Raw genomic sequence first — 15,073 nt, forward strand, 5'->3', positions numbered from 1 at the left:
CTACCCATTGTCCAAGCTTCACGGTCACTCACTTGGCCACTCCTAAAGTAGCTTGAGCTTTTGAGTAAACCACTTCCATAAATCTTGAATCCTTCTCTAAGGTCAAGTTAAGTCTTTACACTTTTTCCTATGAGATAGTTATGGGTAGCCCTGGTATCAACCATAGTGGGAGCGCTCTTCCCATTGATTAGTACATCCACACACATTAATCCTTTCGCTTGGGTAGCTTTTGGTTAGGGTTGAGCAAAATTCAGTCAAAACTGAATTAACCGATCAAACCAAATAAATTTGGTCAGTTTCGTTTGCTTAAAACAAAATTATTTAGTCAGATCAATTATAAATTCACAAAATTTCAATTTTCTGTTAACAGTTTGATTATAGGGTTTAATTTTTTTCGATTAACCAAATTAACTAAATATATATTAATAATTTTGTTATTTTATATGTATTAGTATAAATTTCAAATCCCTTATGTTATGGCCTCATGGCCTTATTCCCATTTTCCCTCCCCTTCGCCTATTTGTCAGTCGCCCCTCTCATAGTCTCACCTCTTGGCTGAACTTTACGGCTCTTGATCTCGAAGACGTAGAACTTACAGCTGGTGCGAAAAGTTCATCATGAAATGAAGGATTCACTGAGCCAGGATCACTAACCAATACTAATCTAAACTACTAATACTAATCTAATACTAATAGAATAGAAAAGAACTGCCTTTTCTGTATACTTCCCTAATTCCATTGCTACCGCGGGATTTACGCAATCTATTGGATCATATCGATATCCCTTCAACACAACATAGGTCATCGAAAGCACGTTACTGCATTCTAGAGTCAAGACTTCCAGTATGGCCTACCAGCTCTCATCGGCCGTCACCCCTTTCTCCAATCTTCACAGTCGCATAGGATTTGCAGCCTAGCCTCTTTGGATCTTCCCTTCATGAGTTCAAGAATCACATGCATATCCTCTGTGGCTCTGTCTTCATGTTTTTTCTCGTCTATGCCTATAGCATCTTGCTCGGTTATTCTTCATCACCCTTTTGTTAGTCTGTCCACATTTCATTTTTGAAAGGTGGGCAATAAATTTTAGTAATGAATTGGAGAATTCCACATCTGATAAATTTTAAGGTAGTATGGGCTTGATTCAAGCTGATCACGCAGGGGCCATTTGCAGTTTCAATAGAAGAGCTTTTGTCATAGATTTTGAAAAGAAGCTTGACGATATGCATTTGATTGTCAAGTCAAAGAAGGGTGCGAAGGAAGAAATATGCATATTAAAAATTGGTTGAAGTATATTAACCAATTTAACTGAAATTTAATTTGGTTGATTTTTGTTTGATAAATTGTGCAATTTGATTCAGTTTGGTTAACCGTATGACTGAACGCTCACTCCTACTTTCAGTTCTTTTGTCTACCTTTTTTAACCCTAAATCCAGCCTTGCAGCCACAAACCCATGTTTAAACCCATAAAAAAAGGAAAAAAAGAGAAGTTGTTGTGCTGTAGGAAGAACCAATAGAGTAGAGAAAAAAAAGAAAAAGAAGTTACTGCATGTGAGAAATTCAGAGAAGGCTCCAGAAAAAGGCAGCGACTGCTTCAAAGCTTCACATCAGGAAGAGGAATTCAACCCCTGCCCGATTACCTTTCCATCAGAACCAGCAAGCACTGTCACTGAATTCATCTTTCCCACTGTTGCAGCCCTTTCCCATCACTTTCAGTCCCTTGCATTAGAGCCTTCCTTGGCTCATTCCAACTTTGAAGCTCCTTTTGCAGTTTCAGCTTTGTTGCAGTCCCTTCACCTTCCTTGAAAAACCAGTTCTTGCAGGCACCTAGTAAGGTAGAAATTCTTTCATTTGAAGCTTGATTAGTATTTATTTGATTAGGAAAATTAGTAAATCTTGCAGTTTCAAGTTTTCTTGACTACCAATTGAAAAAAAAAAACTCGAAAAGATCCTTATCTGCACTTCACCATCTTGCTCATTTCACCTACTAGAGCTTTGCATTTCATTTTCTTTAAAAACTTTTGTGTCTAACATAGTGTATTAGAATTTTGTTGTTGTAAATTTAGTTTGCCTCAACGTTTGCCATTTGTTTAATCTTTATGTTAACTATGGCTGTTGGCCCATAACAAAAACATTGACTCCACCTTGCATGAGATTCACCATTTAAACCCCAGTCCTTGTCCCCTTGTTAAGATATCATGGATGATAAATTTGAGTAACTCAATGAACAAATTACACGTCTTGAAAATTTTGGGTAAGGCATTGCCTAGATAAAGGGATAGACTCAAAGTATTCTTCCCACCTGGTAGCAGTAGTAGTAGTACTCGGTTTATTCATGGGGATTACAGGGAGATTATTAAGAGGGTATGCTGATGGTGCATAAATATGAGGGAGTTAGATACCTATAGCTTCTTAGGTTTGGTGGATATGGAGGATAATTTTGAGTGATACCATACAAGGAGTGGGGAAAAGGTTTGATTGCCCAAAATAAACTTGTAGTCCAGCCAAAAGGTATTGGCAAACTGTTAGGAAGATCCCTCGGTGGGATTAACCTCCAATTACCCACTGAGAACTAACAAGACATGCTAAAAGAGATATCTTCCACCTTTGTACAAGTAAGAGTTGCTTAGTGAGCTCTGGAACTGTAGACAAGCCACATAACAATTTTAAGAGCCTTTCTTTTGGAGTGGTATTATATATCAAATACTACTACCTAGGTTTATTAATGGTCTTGAGGCAGACATCCAGAAATGGTACTCACCCAAGTCTCTAAATGTGGCCTACGAGAAAACCATGCTATAGAAAGGTACCTCAATATTTCTCATAGGACGTCATCTTAGGTGAGTGAGCTCCATCAGTCTTTATCCTTTACTTAATCTAGGTCGATTGTTCCCTACTCTAGAGTTATGTCATAGTCTACCTCAAAGAAACGCTAGGCATTAAGAATCTTAACCGACTCATTTAGTGGTTCTAGTGCTCCTTAGGTTAGAAGTTCATTTGTGCGAGCTGTCGGGACCTTGCCAGAGGTCATATAATCATCCAGAAATATAGAGGTTCCCTCTAAGGTCATTGATCTTACACATTAGTTTTCCTTCGAGGTAGAGAAAAGAGTTTTTTTCACTTTGTACACAATGAGCTTTCTAGTGAGTTACCACCAATGCGAGGTATTTAAAATGCTATAGATTTGGTCCAAGTTTATAGATGCCTAAACTTTCTCATTATAGGATGAACCCAAAGGAGTGCACTAAAATGAATAGGCAAGCAAGAGAGCTAGTAAAGAAGGGCTTTGTGACCCACAACCATAGTCCTTGTTCAACAAAACCTTTCTAAAACTCAAGAAAGACGGAACAATATGCATGCATAGTGGAGCCATAAATTAGATCACCATCAAGTATTGGTTTCTATCCCTAGATTTGAAGAAATGCTTTACAATTTACATGCTAGTTGGCTTTACTTGGTAATCCAAGATCAACATGTGCACAGGTTCTTAAATTTTGACTTCGACTAAAATTTAGAGGTTTCAAAAGTATTGCAATTTTGATGGAAATTTTACAGTGGATGTCAATTTTAATGTTAATTTTTAAAAACGATGGAATCTACAATAAAGCATGGAATTCTTTTATGGAGTTCTAGAAACTATTAACATAAATATAATGCAAGATTTAGAACTGAAATATTATTAATAAAAACAACAAGGACAGGCGTGCAGTGTATAAGGTAGTAAGGCGCAATAACAGCAATGTAATAATCATATTAAGCATATTTAATTAATATAAACAAAATTAATAAAACATTTAATTTTGAAAGTATGAAAGCTATATCCTTATTCTCTTTAATTTCAAAAAGAAAATAATTTAAATTAAGCAAGAAATTTCAATTTAGGTTTTAAATCAAAAATTTGAAATTCAATGAAATTTCATTGTACAGCTAAAATTTCGATAAGTACGCTGAAATTCTGAGATTTTAATAAATTTTAGGTGATTCAAGGAAATTTCAATGGAAATATTTTAAAACGGAATGCCATTTTGATCTTGAGGATGCTAGAGAGTGGAAATTTTGAAAATTTCATGGAAACTTAAGAGCATGCACGTGCACTGGGTCCCATCATGATATTAAATCTTAAATTTTCATGAAATTGCTGAAATTCCCACTTTCTGTCACCTTCGAAATTGAAATGTTAGTTGATTTTCGCCTTACAAAATTTCCATCAAAATTTCAAGGAATCATCCAAAATTTATCGAAATCTCAAAATTTTGGCAAAACTTGTTGAAATTTTAACTATAAAATGAAATTTCCATGGAACTCAAAGGTGAGATTTAAAAGTAGAATGAAATTTCGCTCTTAATTTATTCACTTTTTATTGTAATCAAGGGTAATTACAAGGGCTCTTGAAATTATAGAAAAATTAAACTTAGATATTAGCAACTATAGTTTAGTTGGCCATTTATGTCTAAATTTTCTCTATTTGTATAATAAACAGCATTAGCCTGATTTATGAATTCATTCAGATTAACCAATATGTTTGATAAAATTACTATATTACAGCTATAGCACTTCATACGCAACATACCTATTATTGATGTATTTGTAATTTATAATATATTAGTTTTAAAACTTGCACTACTATGTCTATTAACCATTTCTAAAGTTTCATAAAAGAATTTTGTGTTTTGCTACTAACATCTAGTTTTGTTCACGGATGGAATAGGACTAAGGAATGGAATGAAAATCTGAATAGGAAGCATGACAAAATCAAGTCATAAATTCAATTCCTTTCCGCTCGATTTCATTATTCCTATGTACCAAACATACAATAATTTCCATAATTTTTTAAAATCATATAGAATTTTCCACCAAATTATCCATACTTCTGAAGCTTCAAAATTTTAATCGAACTTGAAATTTGAGACCTCTACCATTAGATTTAGATTAAACTAGGATATGAATGGGAGACTGCATTTAAGACCCATGAAGATTTGTTTGATGCTTACTCGTTCCTTTACTCCGTCTAATGTTCCTAGACTTTTATAAGGGCCACGACACATGTTCTGCAGCAATTCATAGGAAAATTTGAAGTGCTCTACTTTAATGATATCTTGGTCTATAAAAGGTCAATTGAAGAGCATTCACATAATCTTTATCATGTTTCCACCACTCTTAGGGAAGCCAAGCTATATTCTAACCTCAAGAAATGTACTTTCTTGCCAACAATATGCTAACCTTGAGGCATAAGCCTGAAAGCATTCATAAGACTTTTGAGAATTTTTTTTTGGGGTAAAAATATGTAAATAAATTACATATATTTTTAAAATAAAAAATTAAGAATTATTAATAAATGCAAAAAATAAATATAATTTGTAAAATACTCATTAGCCATTATAAGAACACTAACTTGAATTCATTAGGTAAATCATGCCGAGATCGTCATAACCAACATTTAGGCATAAGGAAAGTTGTTGTAAGTTTGTAATCCTTAAGAGATGAGGAGCAAGCCTATAGGCATTGAGGCGTAAGCTTTTTGAGAATTTTATTTTCACATAAAAATATTTAAACAAATGACATTTTTTTAAAATAAAGAAAAAGCTAATAAAATTACAAATAAGATGTAGGAAAAAAATTAAATATAATTTTTAAACCACTTGTTGGCCACAAGGTCTTAAATTTCAATGTCAACTAAAGTTTCAGAACTTCAAAAGCATGGGAATTTTGATATGCTAATTTTGGATTTTATTTACAAAATGACAAAAATTAGTAGTAAAGCTTGGAACTTTGAAAGGTTGAGGTTTAAGAGGTTTAGAGATCAAGGCATTTTAGGCATGCCTCAACTTGAGGCAAATATCAATTGAGCCTTATAAAACACTCGCTATGAATTTTCAAAGTTAAAATTATTTTCATGATCTAAGATGCAACCGTCAAATATTTTGGGGAAGGTTGAGGTTTAAGAGATCAACCCATATTAACACACTGCTTCATATAAACAAGTTTCTGGTCAAATTTAACTTGAAATTCACACACCCAAAATGCACAAGTGTCAACTGAAAAGGTGCAAAAAGTGCCTTTTTTTTTTTTTTTTTAATAAATTTAAATTTAAATTTAAAATTTATTTTTTAATGAATGTGCAAGTCTAAGCAAATAATATATTGGCCTTTTTTGGGATTTGGTATTCTAGACTTTGCCTCAAGGCCTTCTGGACATGCCTCATCTTGAGGCAAGCCTCAAGGTGAGGCTTTGTTCAGCCTTTTAAAACATTGATGTTCTACACAGATCTAGAAGACATAGGCATGGCTGTAAAACGATCTAAATTACCTGTGTTTCAGTAACATGGTGTACAGCAGATTTCCAAGTTCCACCACTGGCTTCCAACTGCTTTGCCCAATCGCGTGCATGCTCCCAGAACCCATTTTTTTCCAATGCTGTCAGAAGTGAAGCATCATCTAGAGTCTCACTTCCCAAATGTAGAACATCATCTTTCCGTAGTGAAGGCTCTGCCAGATTAATTTTCCAAAGTAGTCGCCCATAATATGATGCAGCAGATCCTCCATCCCCAAAATCAGTTACCTCAAGAAGTTGCAGCAGGCATCTTTTTTCATAGGGTGATGGACATGTTGACAGCATTGCATTAGCAGCTTTAATGGCAGTGGAGCTTATCCATGACATTCCAATTTGTCCTTCTTTTCCAATACTTGTAAGAAAATGCGGTGATTCTTCCTTAATTCTGGCAGAGAAGGAGCCTAAATGTGCTGATGCTTCAGATAGGCGCATTTGAGAAAATGCCTGAAAAATAGAGACAAAAACAGTTAATATTTGAAAATTTTTCAAATTAAAACTTGCAATGAAGCCCAACTTCATCCACACAAGCAAACAAAGTCAAGTGAGTTAAATCAAATTTTGAAATCGACTAAAAATAACAAAGCTGAAACATATCTATACTGCAAGTTACAAGAAAACAGAAAGATTTATAAAAAAATGAAATAAGATTGATCTGTAATATATTTAACACAGAACCATTTCTGCCAACTTTCCATCCGCAAAATCCTACTCATACCTCAAAACATCGAATGCAAATCTTCATGCCCCTTTCTCCAAACCAAGCCCCTCCTCCCCACTGCTCCCCCCCCCCCTCCCCCACTAAAAAAAAAGGGTAAATGTGTGCTATAAATCTCAAAAGGCCACAATTGATCGTCTTAAAATCTGGACCCAGACAGCTTTTCCAGCCAGGTTTGACAGCAATGGATCACTTGGCCGGCCAGACTACGAAGAAAACCAGAATTCTAGCAAACCAGAATCAACCTGGCTGAGCTGTGGTGAACCAGCACCACTTGGCCTGAACCAGTGGGTCATTGACCCAGCCCATTTCTGTCCCTCTTTAACCTTTTAAAAGGAAAATATGCAGTGGGCAGGAAATGAACAATGCGCCACAGACGTACATACATATACCTGCGTGTGTATAAAAAAATGAACAACCATCTGGGCTTCATGATTTTTCTATCATCACATTGAACATGATATATATAATGTTATTTAACTCGTGAAAAGCCCAGTTTCCAAATGTATTAAATTGTGACGAGGTCCAAAGTCCTGCCCAACAGGCTTGTGAACAAAAAATAAGAATGCAAAGTCTCGCGAGTCAAAAGATGTCTTAAGGGACAGTCAATTTGGAAGATATTAGAATCAAGGCCCATTGTGGGGCAGGACCAAGTCAGTATGTCTATGAATCAAAATGGGCATCTGAATCAGCCCAATATTCTAATTTAATTACCAGGACTGTTGGGCCCAAGAATAGGCTCAGGAAGGAGAAGAGGGATATAATGCAGGAGTCGAGGACACATCCTTCCAGGCCCATTAGGTCTGTTTTCCAGCAGGAGACGAAGAAGCCCAGTTTATTTTCTTTGCAGATTAGATTTAACAATGAGGTGTAGGGAAGAAGCTATGAATAAAAATGGTTCAGGTAAGTGTGGGAGGATGGCTGAGATTGCTGCCTCTTGAGTGGGAGAGGGCAGCTGTCATGATGAGATAGTAAACATCTTTTCACAGATGTTGATTTGAGTGTGGGGCAGACTAAGTTAAGGATCAGAATGATGTGTGGAGGATTTTCAGGGTAAAGGTGATGATGCAGGAAAAAGGTTACTGGTAAGGGAAGAAAGTGTGGAAATGCTAGCAATAATAAAGTCGTGTGTATATGAGGAAGAGTCTGAATTCAAGCAAGGTGATTCAGATGGGAGAACAAAGAAAGTGTTAAGAAGTATTGAAGGAAGTAGTGTATTGTGGAATCTTTGAGTGGTTAGAAGGGGGACACAGGGAGGGTCAGCAAAGGAGAAGAAACAGGGTGACGTGCCAGAGAGTGACACTGATGACACTAGTAAGTCTGATCATGATCATGGATTGCTTTCTAGATGAGTTTCTAGAATAATATGGTTATGGTTCTGATCGCCAGATTTACTTGGGGATTTACTGTATGTACCTCCATTGCAATTGGAAGGTTTGGAGGGTTCCTATGTTCTGAGGATGATGCGAAGGGTTAAAAGCTGTGAAATATTTTGTCAATGGCCGAATGAATTGGCCTTGAGTTCTGTATATTATATATAGACTTTATAAGAATGCTATACATGGAAAGTAAATAAGGTCTAGCATGATTCTAGCCCTATACAAGTAAATTATAATCTGTCAAGCCCTAAACATGTAAACTAAATATATGTTAACTGTACAAAATAATGAATTGAAATATAAGGAAATAAATGTGGGCTGAAGTAAGGAAAGAAATCTTTTGCTTTGCTGTTCTGTTGACAGCCCCCCTCAAATTGATGCAGGTTGATCAACAAGCATCAATTTGCTACTTAGGAAGCAATGCCGATGACGAGTGAGAGCCTTGGTGAAGATATCCGCAATTTGTAATTCAGTGGAAATGTGTGGAAGAGTGATAACATGAGCTTCAAATGCTTCATGGATAGAGTGACAATCGACTTCAATATGCTTTGTGCGCTCATGATAGATAGGATTGGCTGTGATCTGGATACCACTCGTATTATCGGCATGTAGAGGTGTAGGATTGGTCACAGAAAAATCTAGCTCAGCAAGGAAGCCTCGAAGCCAAATAATTTCAGAAGAAGCAAGAGACATCGCTTGGTATTCAGATTCTGTTGATGACTTAGAAACTGTGTCTTGCTTCTTACTCTTCCAAGAGATCAATGCATCACCTAAGAACACACACCAACCAGTGATGGAGCAACGTGTATCCGCACAACCAGCCCAATCAGCATCGCTATAAGCAGCAAGGCAAGCAGAATTGCCTGTAGGGAAGAATAAACCATGGGCAGAAGTGCGCTGAACATAGCGTATGATCCTATGGACAGCAGCCAAATGAAGATGACGAGGAGTCTGGAGAAACTGGCTGACTTGCTGTATAGCAAAAGAAATGTCTGGTCTAATAATGGTGAGATAGACAAGACTACCCACCAACTTCCGGTATAAATTGGGATCAGCAAGTAAATCACCCTCCTCTTTGTGAAGCTTTACATTTAATTCCATGGGAGTATCAACAGAAATATTATAATTTTTTCCATGACATTTAAAAAAAATATGAGTGACATGATCTTAAGGGACGTGTAGCTTCAAGTAACACCTCATGATCTTACTTCATGTCTCATTGTGACTGTCACCCTTATTTTTAAAAATATCCTTTATTTTATGACTTTTCTATTAAAAAAAAATAAAATGCACACATTTGGATTAGTAAAAATAAATATTTTCTGCCTGAAATTAACTTTTAAGTTCAGAAAAAAAAAATCATTTTTAGGCTTTTGTAGAAAATGAGATATGCCTTTTCAATACACTAGACCATAGGGGAAGATAGGACAGACGCAACACTCATCCCGATGGATGCAAAACAGCCAGATGATGTGGAAGTTAAATGACATTATGTGCGTGCGTGCGTGTGTGTGTGTAATATTTATGTTTAAATTAATAAAGAAATTGTATTGAGGAGGGGAAGATTACAACCTACTAGAGGACAAGAAATCCTTAAGAAAAATGAAAAACATCAAAAGAAAACTGGAAAACAAGAAACAATGTTAGCCCCTCTTTAAACCCTACCCATCGTAATTCACCAAACATTGCTGATTAGCTAATTCCTGTGGACCTTTTTTTATCTGTCTCTAACCCCGATCCAAACAAACTTTGTTTACCTCCTGGATCACAGCTGCAAGCCTATTTTATCCAGCAATTGTTGTGACTCTTTAAGTCCTTCCTGTTAATCTCCTGTAAATCAGTAGGCGAAATCCCATTCTTGTACTGCTGTGTCAACGGAACAGCAAACAGCAAAGCAAAAGATTTCTTTCCTTACTTCAGCCCACATTTAGTTCCTTATATTTGAATTCATTATTTTGCACAGTTAGCATATATTTAGTTTACATATATAGGGCTTGACAGATTATAGTTTACTTGTATAGGGCTAGAATCATGCTAGACCTTATTTACTTTCCATGTATAGCATTCTTGTAAAGTCTATGTATAATATACAGAACTCAAGGCCAATTCATTGCCATTCAAAAAATATTTGACATGGTATCAGAGCCAACTGACTGCTAGGTTTTTTTCCCTTCGATTTTTTTTTTGTCTTCTCGGTTTCGTGGCTGTTGTGGTTTTGTTTTCTCTTCTGGAAATTTTCTCTGTTCTTTTGGTACTTCTGTCTAGGTTGCCATTTATTCCTCTAGTTTATGTCCTTGTGATTCTAGGCAAGCAGACAACAGATTTCTGTTGCTGTTTGTGACTTTCGGCAAGTAGGCATCGCAGGTTTCTGGTTTGCCACTTATTTTTTCCAGTTTCTGTTGTTGTTTGTGACTCTTGGCAAGCAGGCTTGTGAAATTCGGCAAGCAGGCACAGCAGGTTTCTGGTTTGCCACTTATTTCTCCAGTTTCTGTTGCTGTTTATGACCTTCGGCAAGCAGGAAACAGCTTTCTGTTGCTGTTTCTGGCACTTATCTTCTCTGCACAGCAGGTTTTTGGTTCAAGATTTAATTTTTTAGTGCAGGGAGGTTGTTCTTGGTTTTTCTTTGTACCTGCGTTGTTTATTTTGGGCTTCTAGATTTTCTGGTGGTCTGTTTCTTTCGGCACAGTCTGTTTTTTTTTTGGGCTTCTTGATTTTCTCAATTATTTAGCATGGACTCCACACTTGTGTATGCCAAGTTTACGGGCAACAATTATTCTACGTGGGCTTTTCAGTTTGAACTTTTCCTGAAGGGAAAAGATCTTTGTGGTCATATTAATGGCACAGATTGTGCACCCAATCCTGAAAAATTCAAGGAGTCTGCAGCTTGTCCTTCATGGGCTGTGCTTGATGCTCGGATTATGTCCTGGCTTCTTGGCTCAGTTGAGCCACATATTGTCCCCAACTTGCGACCTTATCGTACCACTCAATCCATGTGGACTTCTTTAAAAAAAGTATATCATCAAGATAACGGTGCCCGTCATTTTCAGTTAGAGCATGCGATTGCCATGTTTCAACATGACAATCGTTCCATCGAAGACTATTATTCAGGGTTTCTGACTCTTTGGAATGAATATTCTGATCTGGTTACTGCGGATGTTCCTGTAGCTTCTCTTCCCATTATTCAACGTCTTCACAAGACTAGTCGTCGTGATCAGTTTCTTATGAAACTCTGCCTCAAGTATGATTTTGTTCGCTCGTCTTTGCTAAATTGCTCTCCTGTTCCTTCTTTGGATGTTTTTTTTGGTGAGTTACTTCGTGAAGAACAACGGCTTAGTACTCAAGTTACTGTGGCACAATCTCATGGTAGTTCTGTGTCTATCCCTATGGCTTATGCCGCTCAACGATGAGGACCGCCTGCACATTCTAGCACTTTGCAGTGTTTTTGCTGCAAAGAATTTGGACATATCGCTGCCAATTGTTCCAAGAAATTCTGCTCTTATTGCAAGAAGAAGGGTCACATTATCAAAGAATGTCGTATCCGTCCGCAGAATCATTGGCCCAGGCATTCTAGACTTCTGTTGTTGTACCCCCCACAGTACTTTTGCAGCCCCTGGCTCTTCTTCAGATGACTTCTCTGTTCTTGCACCTCCTCCAGCGAATTACTGCACACCCGAAATGGTGCAACAAATGCTAATTTTGGCATTATCAGCAATGGGGCTCCAAGGTAACAATTCTACAAATTTCTGGTATGTGGACTTGGGTGCCTTTAATCACATGATGAATAATGCCACTACCATGTGTCATGTTTGGCCCTACGCTGGTCAATCTTCTATTTAGACTGCCAATGGTAGTTCTTTGCCAATAGCTGTTGTCGGAGATGCCTTTTCTAAGTTCACTAATGTGTTTCTTGCTCCTTAGCTTTCCGCGAATCTTATTTCTATTGGCCAATTAGTTGATAACAATTGTGTTGTTAATTTTTCTGGTAATGGTTGTGTTGTGCAGGACCAGGTAACAGGGGAGCCAATCGCGAAGGGACCTAAAGTGAGGCACTTGTTTCCACTACTTTTGCCTGTTCCAGCACGTTCTTCAGTTTCTTCCATTAAGTCTTTTTCTTGTAATAATGATTTAGATCTTAGTATGGTGTGGCATCGTCGTTTAGGTCATCCCAATACTCAGATCTTATCTCATGTATTGAACTCCGGTTTACTTGGTAATAAAGAATTTTCTTCTTTATCTCGAGTGTGCCTCTTGCAAACTTGGTAAAAGCAAAACTCTTCCCGTCCCTTTGCATGCTAGTAGAGCTTCTCAATGTTTTGAGCTTATCTATAGCGATGTTTGGGAACCTTCCCCGGTTAGTTCACATGAAAAATCTTAAATACTATGTGACTTTCATTGATGATCATAGCATATTTACTTGGGTCTACTTTCTTCGCTCTAAATTTGAGGTTTTTCGTACTTTCATTGAGTTTTTAGCATATGTTGACAATCAATTTTCTGCTTCTACTAAGAAATTACGCACAAATTTCTAGTGGTGAATATGTGTCTACTGAGTTTCAGGCATTTTTGGCTTCTAAAGGCATTATTCATCAATGTTCATGTCCTGCTACTTCCCAACAGAATGGAGTAACCGAACGGAAAAATCGTCATCTCCTAGATGTGGTCCGTACTCTCTTGCTGGAATCCTCTATTCCATCCTTGTTCTAGGTTGAGGCTCTGAAAACTGCTACTTGTTTAATCGTTTACCGTCTCCAATCCTACTCATGGAGTCTCCCTATTTCCATTTATTTGCTAAGCAACCTAGTTACGATAACCTCCGTACCTTTGGTTGTGTGTTTTGTTCATTTACCTCCTTATGAGCGGCATAAATTATCTGCTCAATCTGTTTGATATGCATTCTTGGGATACAATGTGTGTCAAAAGGGATTTGTTTGCTATGATCCTACATTACATCGTACACGCATTTCTAGGAATGTTATTTTCTCTGAAAATCAACATTTCTTTCCTATGTCCTCTGTACCCTCCTCTCCTACTGTGATTCTCCCCTCCTTTGAGGAGCAGTTCTCGGATCCTCACCCGGCCAGTTCTCGTTTTAAACCAGGTATTGTGTATACACGGCACCCCAGCCCACAATCTCTTTTAGTAGCTTATCCGATATCTGATCCTGCCACGCTCCAGATTTAGTCAATTGCAACACCTCCAGAGCCTTTGGTACATCACTCTTCTTGAGTGTCTGTACCCCCGGACAGGCATGGGTTTCCCTTTTCAAGTTTTGGTAACTCTGTTTCAACTCTTACTACTGCATTGTCCAATTTAGATATTCCCACTTCCTACTCACACGCTGCCAAGCATGATTGTTGGCGACAAGCTATGCAGGAAGAAATTGCCGCTCTAGAGGCCAATCACACCTGCGACATTGAGCCTTGTCCTTCCACCATTGTTCCTCTGGGTTGTAAACGGGTTTACTCAGTCAAGGTCCGATCTGATGGAAGTCTGGATTGTTACAAAGCTCGCCTTGTTGCACTTGGGAATAATTAAGAATATGGTGTCAATTATGAAGAGACCTTTACTCCTGTGGCTAAGATGACTACTGTTCGTATGATTCTGGCTATTGTTGCTTCCAGTGAGTGGCCACTACATCAAATGCATGTCAAGAATGCTTTTCTTCACAAGGATCTTAAAGCGTGTATTTATATGAAGCCACCCCCAGGCTTGTTTCCCTCTTCGACTTCACATGTGTGTAAGCTTTTTCGTTCTCTTTATGGTCTCAAACAAGCTTTGAGGGCCTAGTTTGATAAATTCCGCACCACTTTATTACAATTTTCATTCAAGCAGAGAAAGTATGACACTTTATTGTTTCGATTTGGCTTTACTTGCTCAACTCAAGACTCATCTCTCATAGTCCTTTCATATGAAAGATCTTGGGTCTCTCACATATTTTCTTGGTCTTGTGGTGAATCATAGTCCCTCAGGTATTTCGCTCAATCAACATAGGTATACTAGTGACTTGGTGGCCATAGTTGGCCTTCAGAAGCATTACTAAAGGATATGATAGTACTTGGTAGTTTTCTTAGGCATCCACATATAAAACACCCCCACCATTTCGACCATCAAGTTGACTTGGTTCGATTGGTCTGACCAACCTCTTGACTTCACCATGTCGATCACTTGTTTGGGTTCTAAAACCAAGTCATAAATTGCTATTGCAACTATTAAAGCTTGAGATACATTGTTGGCCCACAAACTAACAGCTTAAGCTTTTAGGTAAAGTGGAAATTTAACCTAGTATTAGAGTTGGTTAGTAGGAGGTCCAGGGTTCTAGCCTTGTTGCCTGCGTTTATTGTGTGGCGCTTAAAAATTATTGTATTACCTGTAATGGGTGGTGTTCGTTTGTTTATCTCTCCAAATGCTCCCGGGCTGCATGTGCAGGAGAGTGTTAAAGCTTGATAAACATTGTTGATTCACAACCTAACATCTTAAGCTTTTAGGTAAAGTGGTAATCTAACAGCAAAGTGAGTATTAACATCTGGTCTTGGGAATTGGAGTTTTAGCTTTATCATCATGCATTATTTCAATTCATAACTAAGTCTATAATTCAAGGAACAAAATAAACTTTTGGTCCTTCTAGTTTGCTCTAGGTTACAATTTGGTCCTTA

At 37.5% G+C, this 15,073-nt stretch overlaps 1 protein-coding gene across 2 annotated transcripts in view; it reads right to left on the reverse strand.

The window, feature by feature from the left end:
- The window catches only part of LOC131160497 (uncharacterized), a 90,912-nt gene that overhangs the window by 20,302 nt on the left and 55,537 nt on the right, over nt 1-15,073 (reverse strand). For both annotated transcript variants that reach the window (XM_058116260.1, XM_058116261.1), the window contains one exon: nt 6,303-6,770. In XM_058116260.1, the coding sequence (XP_057972243.1) occupies nt 6,303-6,770 (468 nt within the window). The remainder of the gene's footprint in view (nt 1-6,302; nt 6,771-15,073) is intronic.

Source organism: Malania oleifera, chromosome 7, assembly GCF_029873635.1.
Source record: "Malania oleifera isolate guangnan ecotype guangnan chromosome 7, ASM2987363v1, whole genome shotgun sequence".
In the NCBI taxonomy this organism is placed as follows: Eukaryota; Viridiplantae; Streptophyta; class Magnoliopsida; order Santalales; family Ximeniaceae; genus Malania; species Malania oleifera.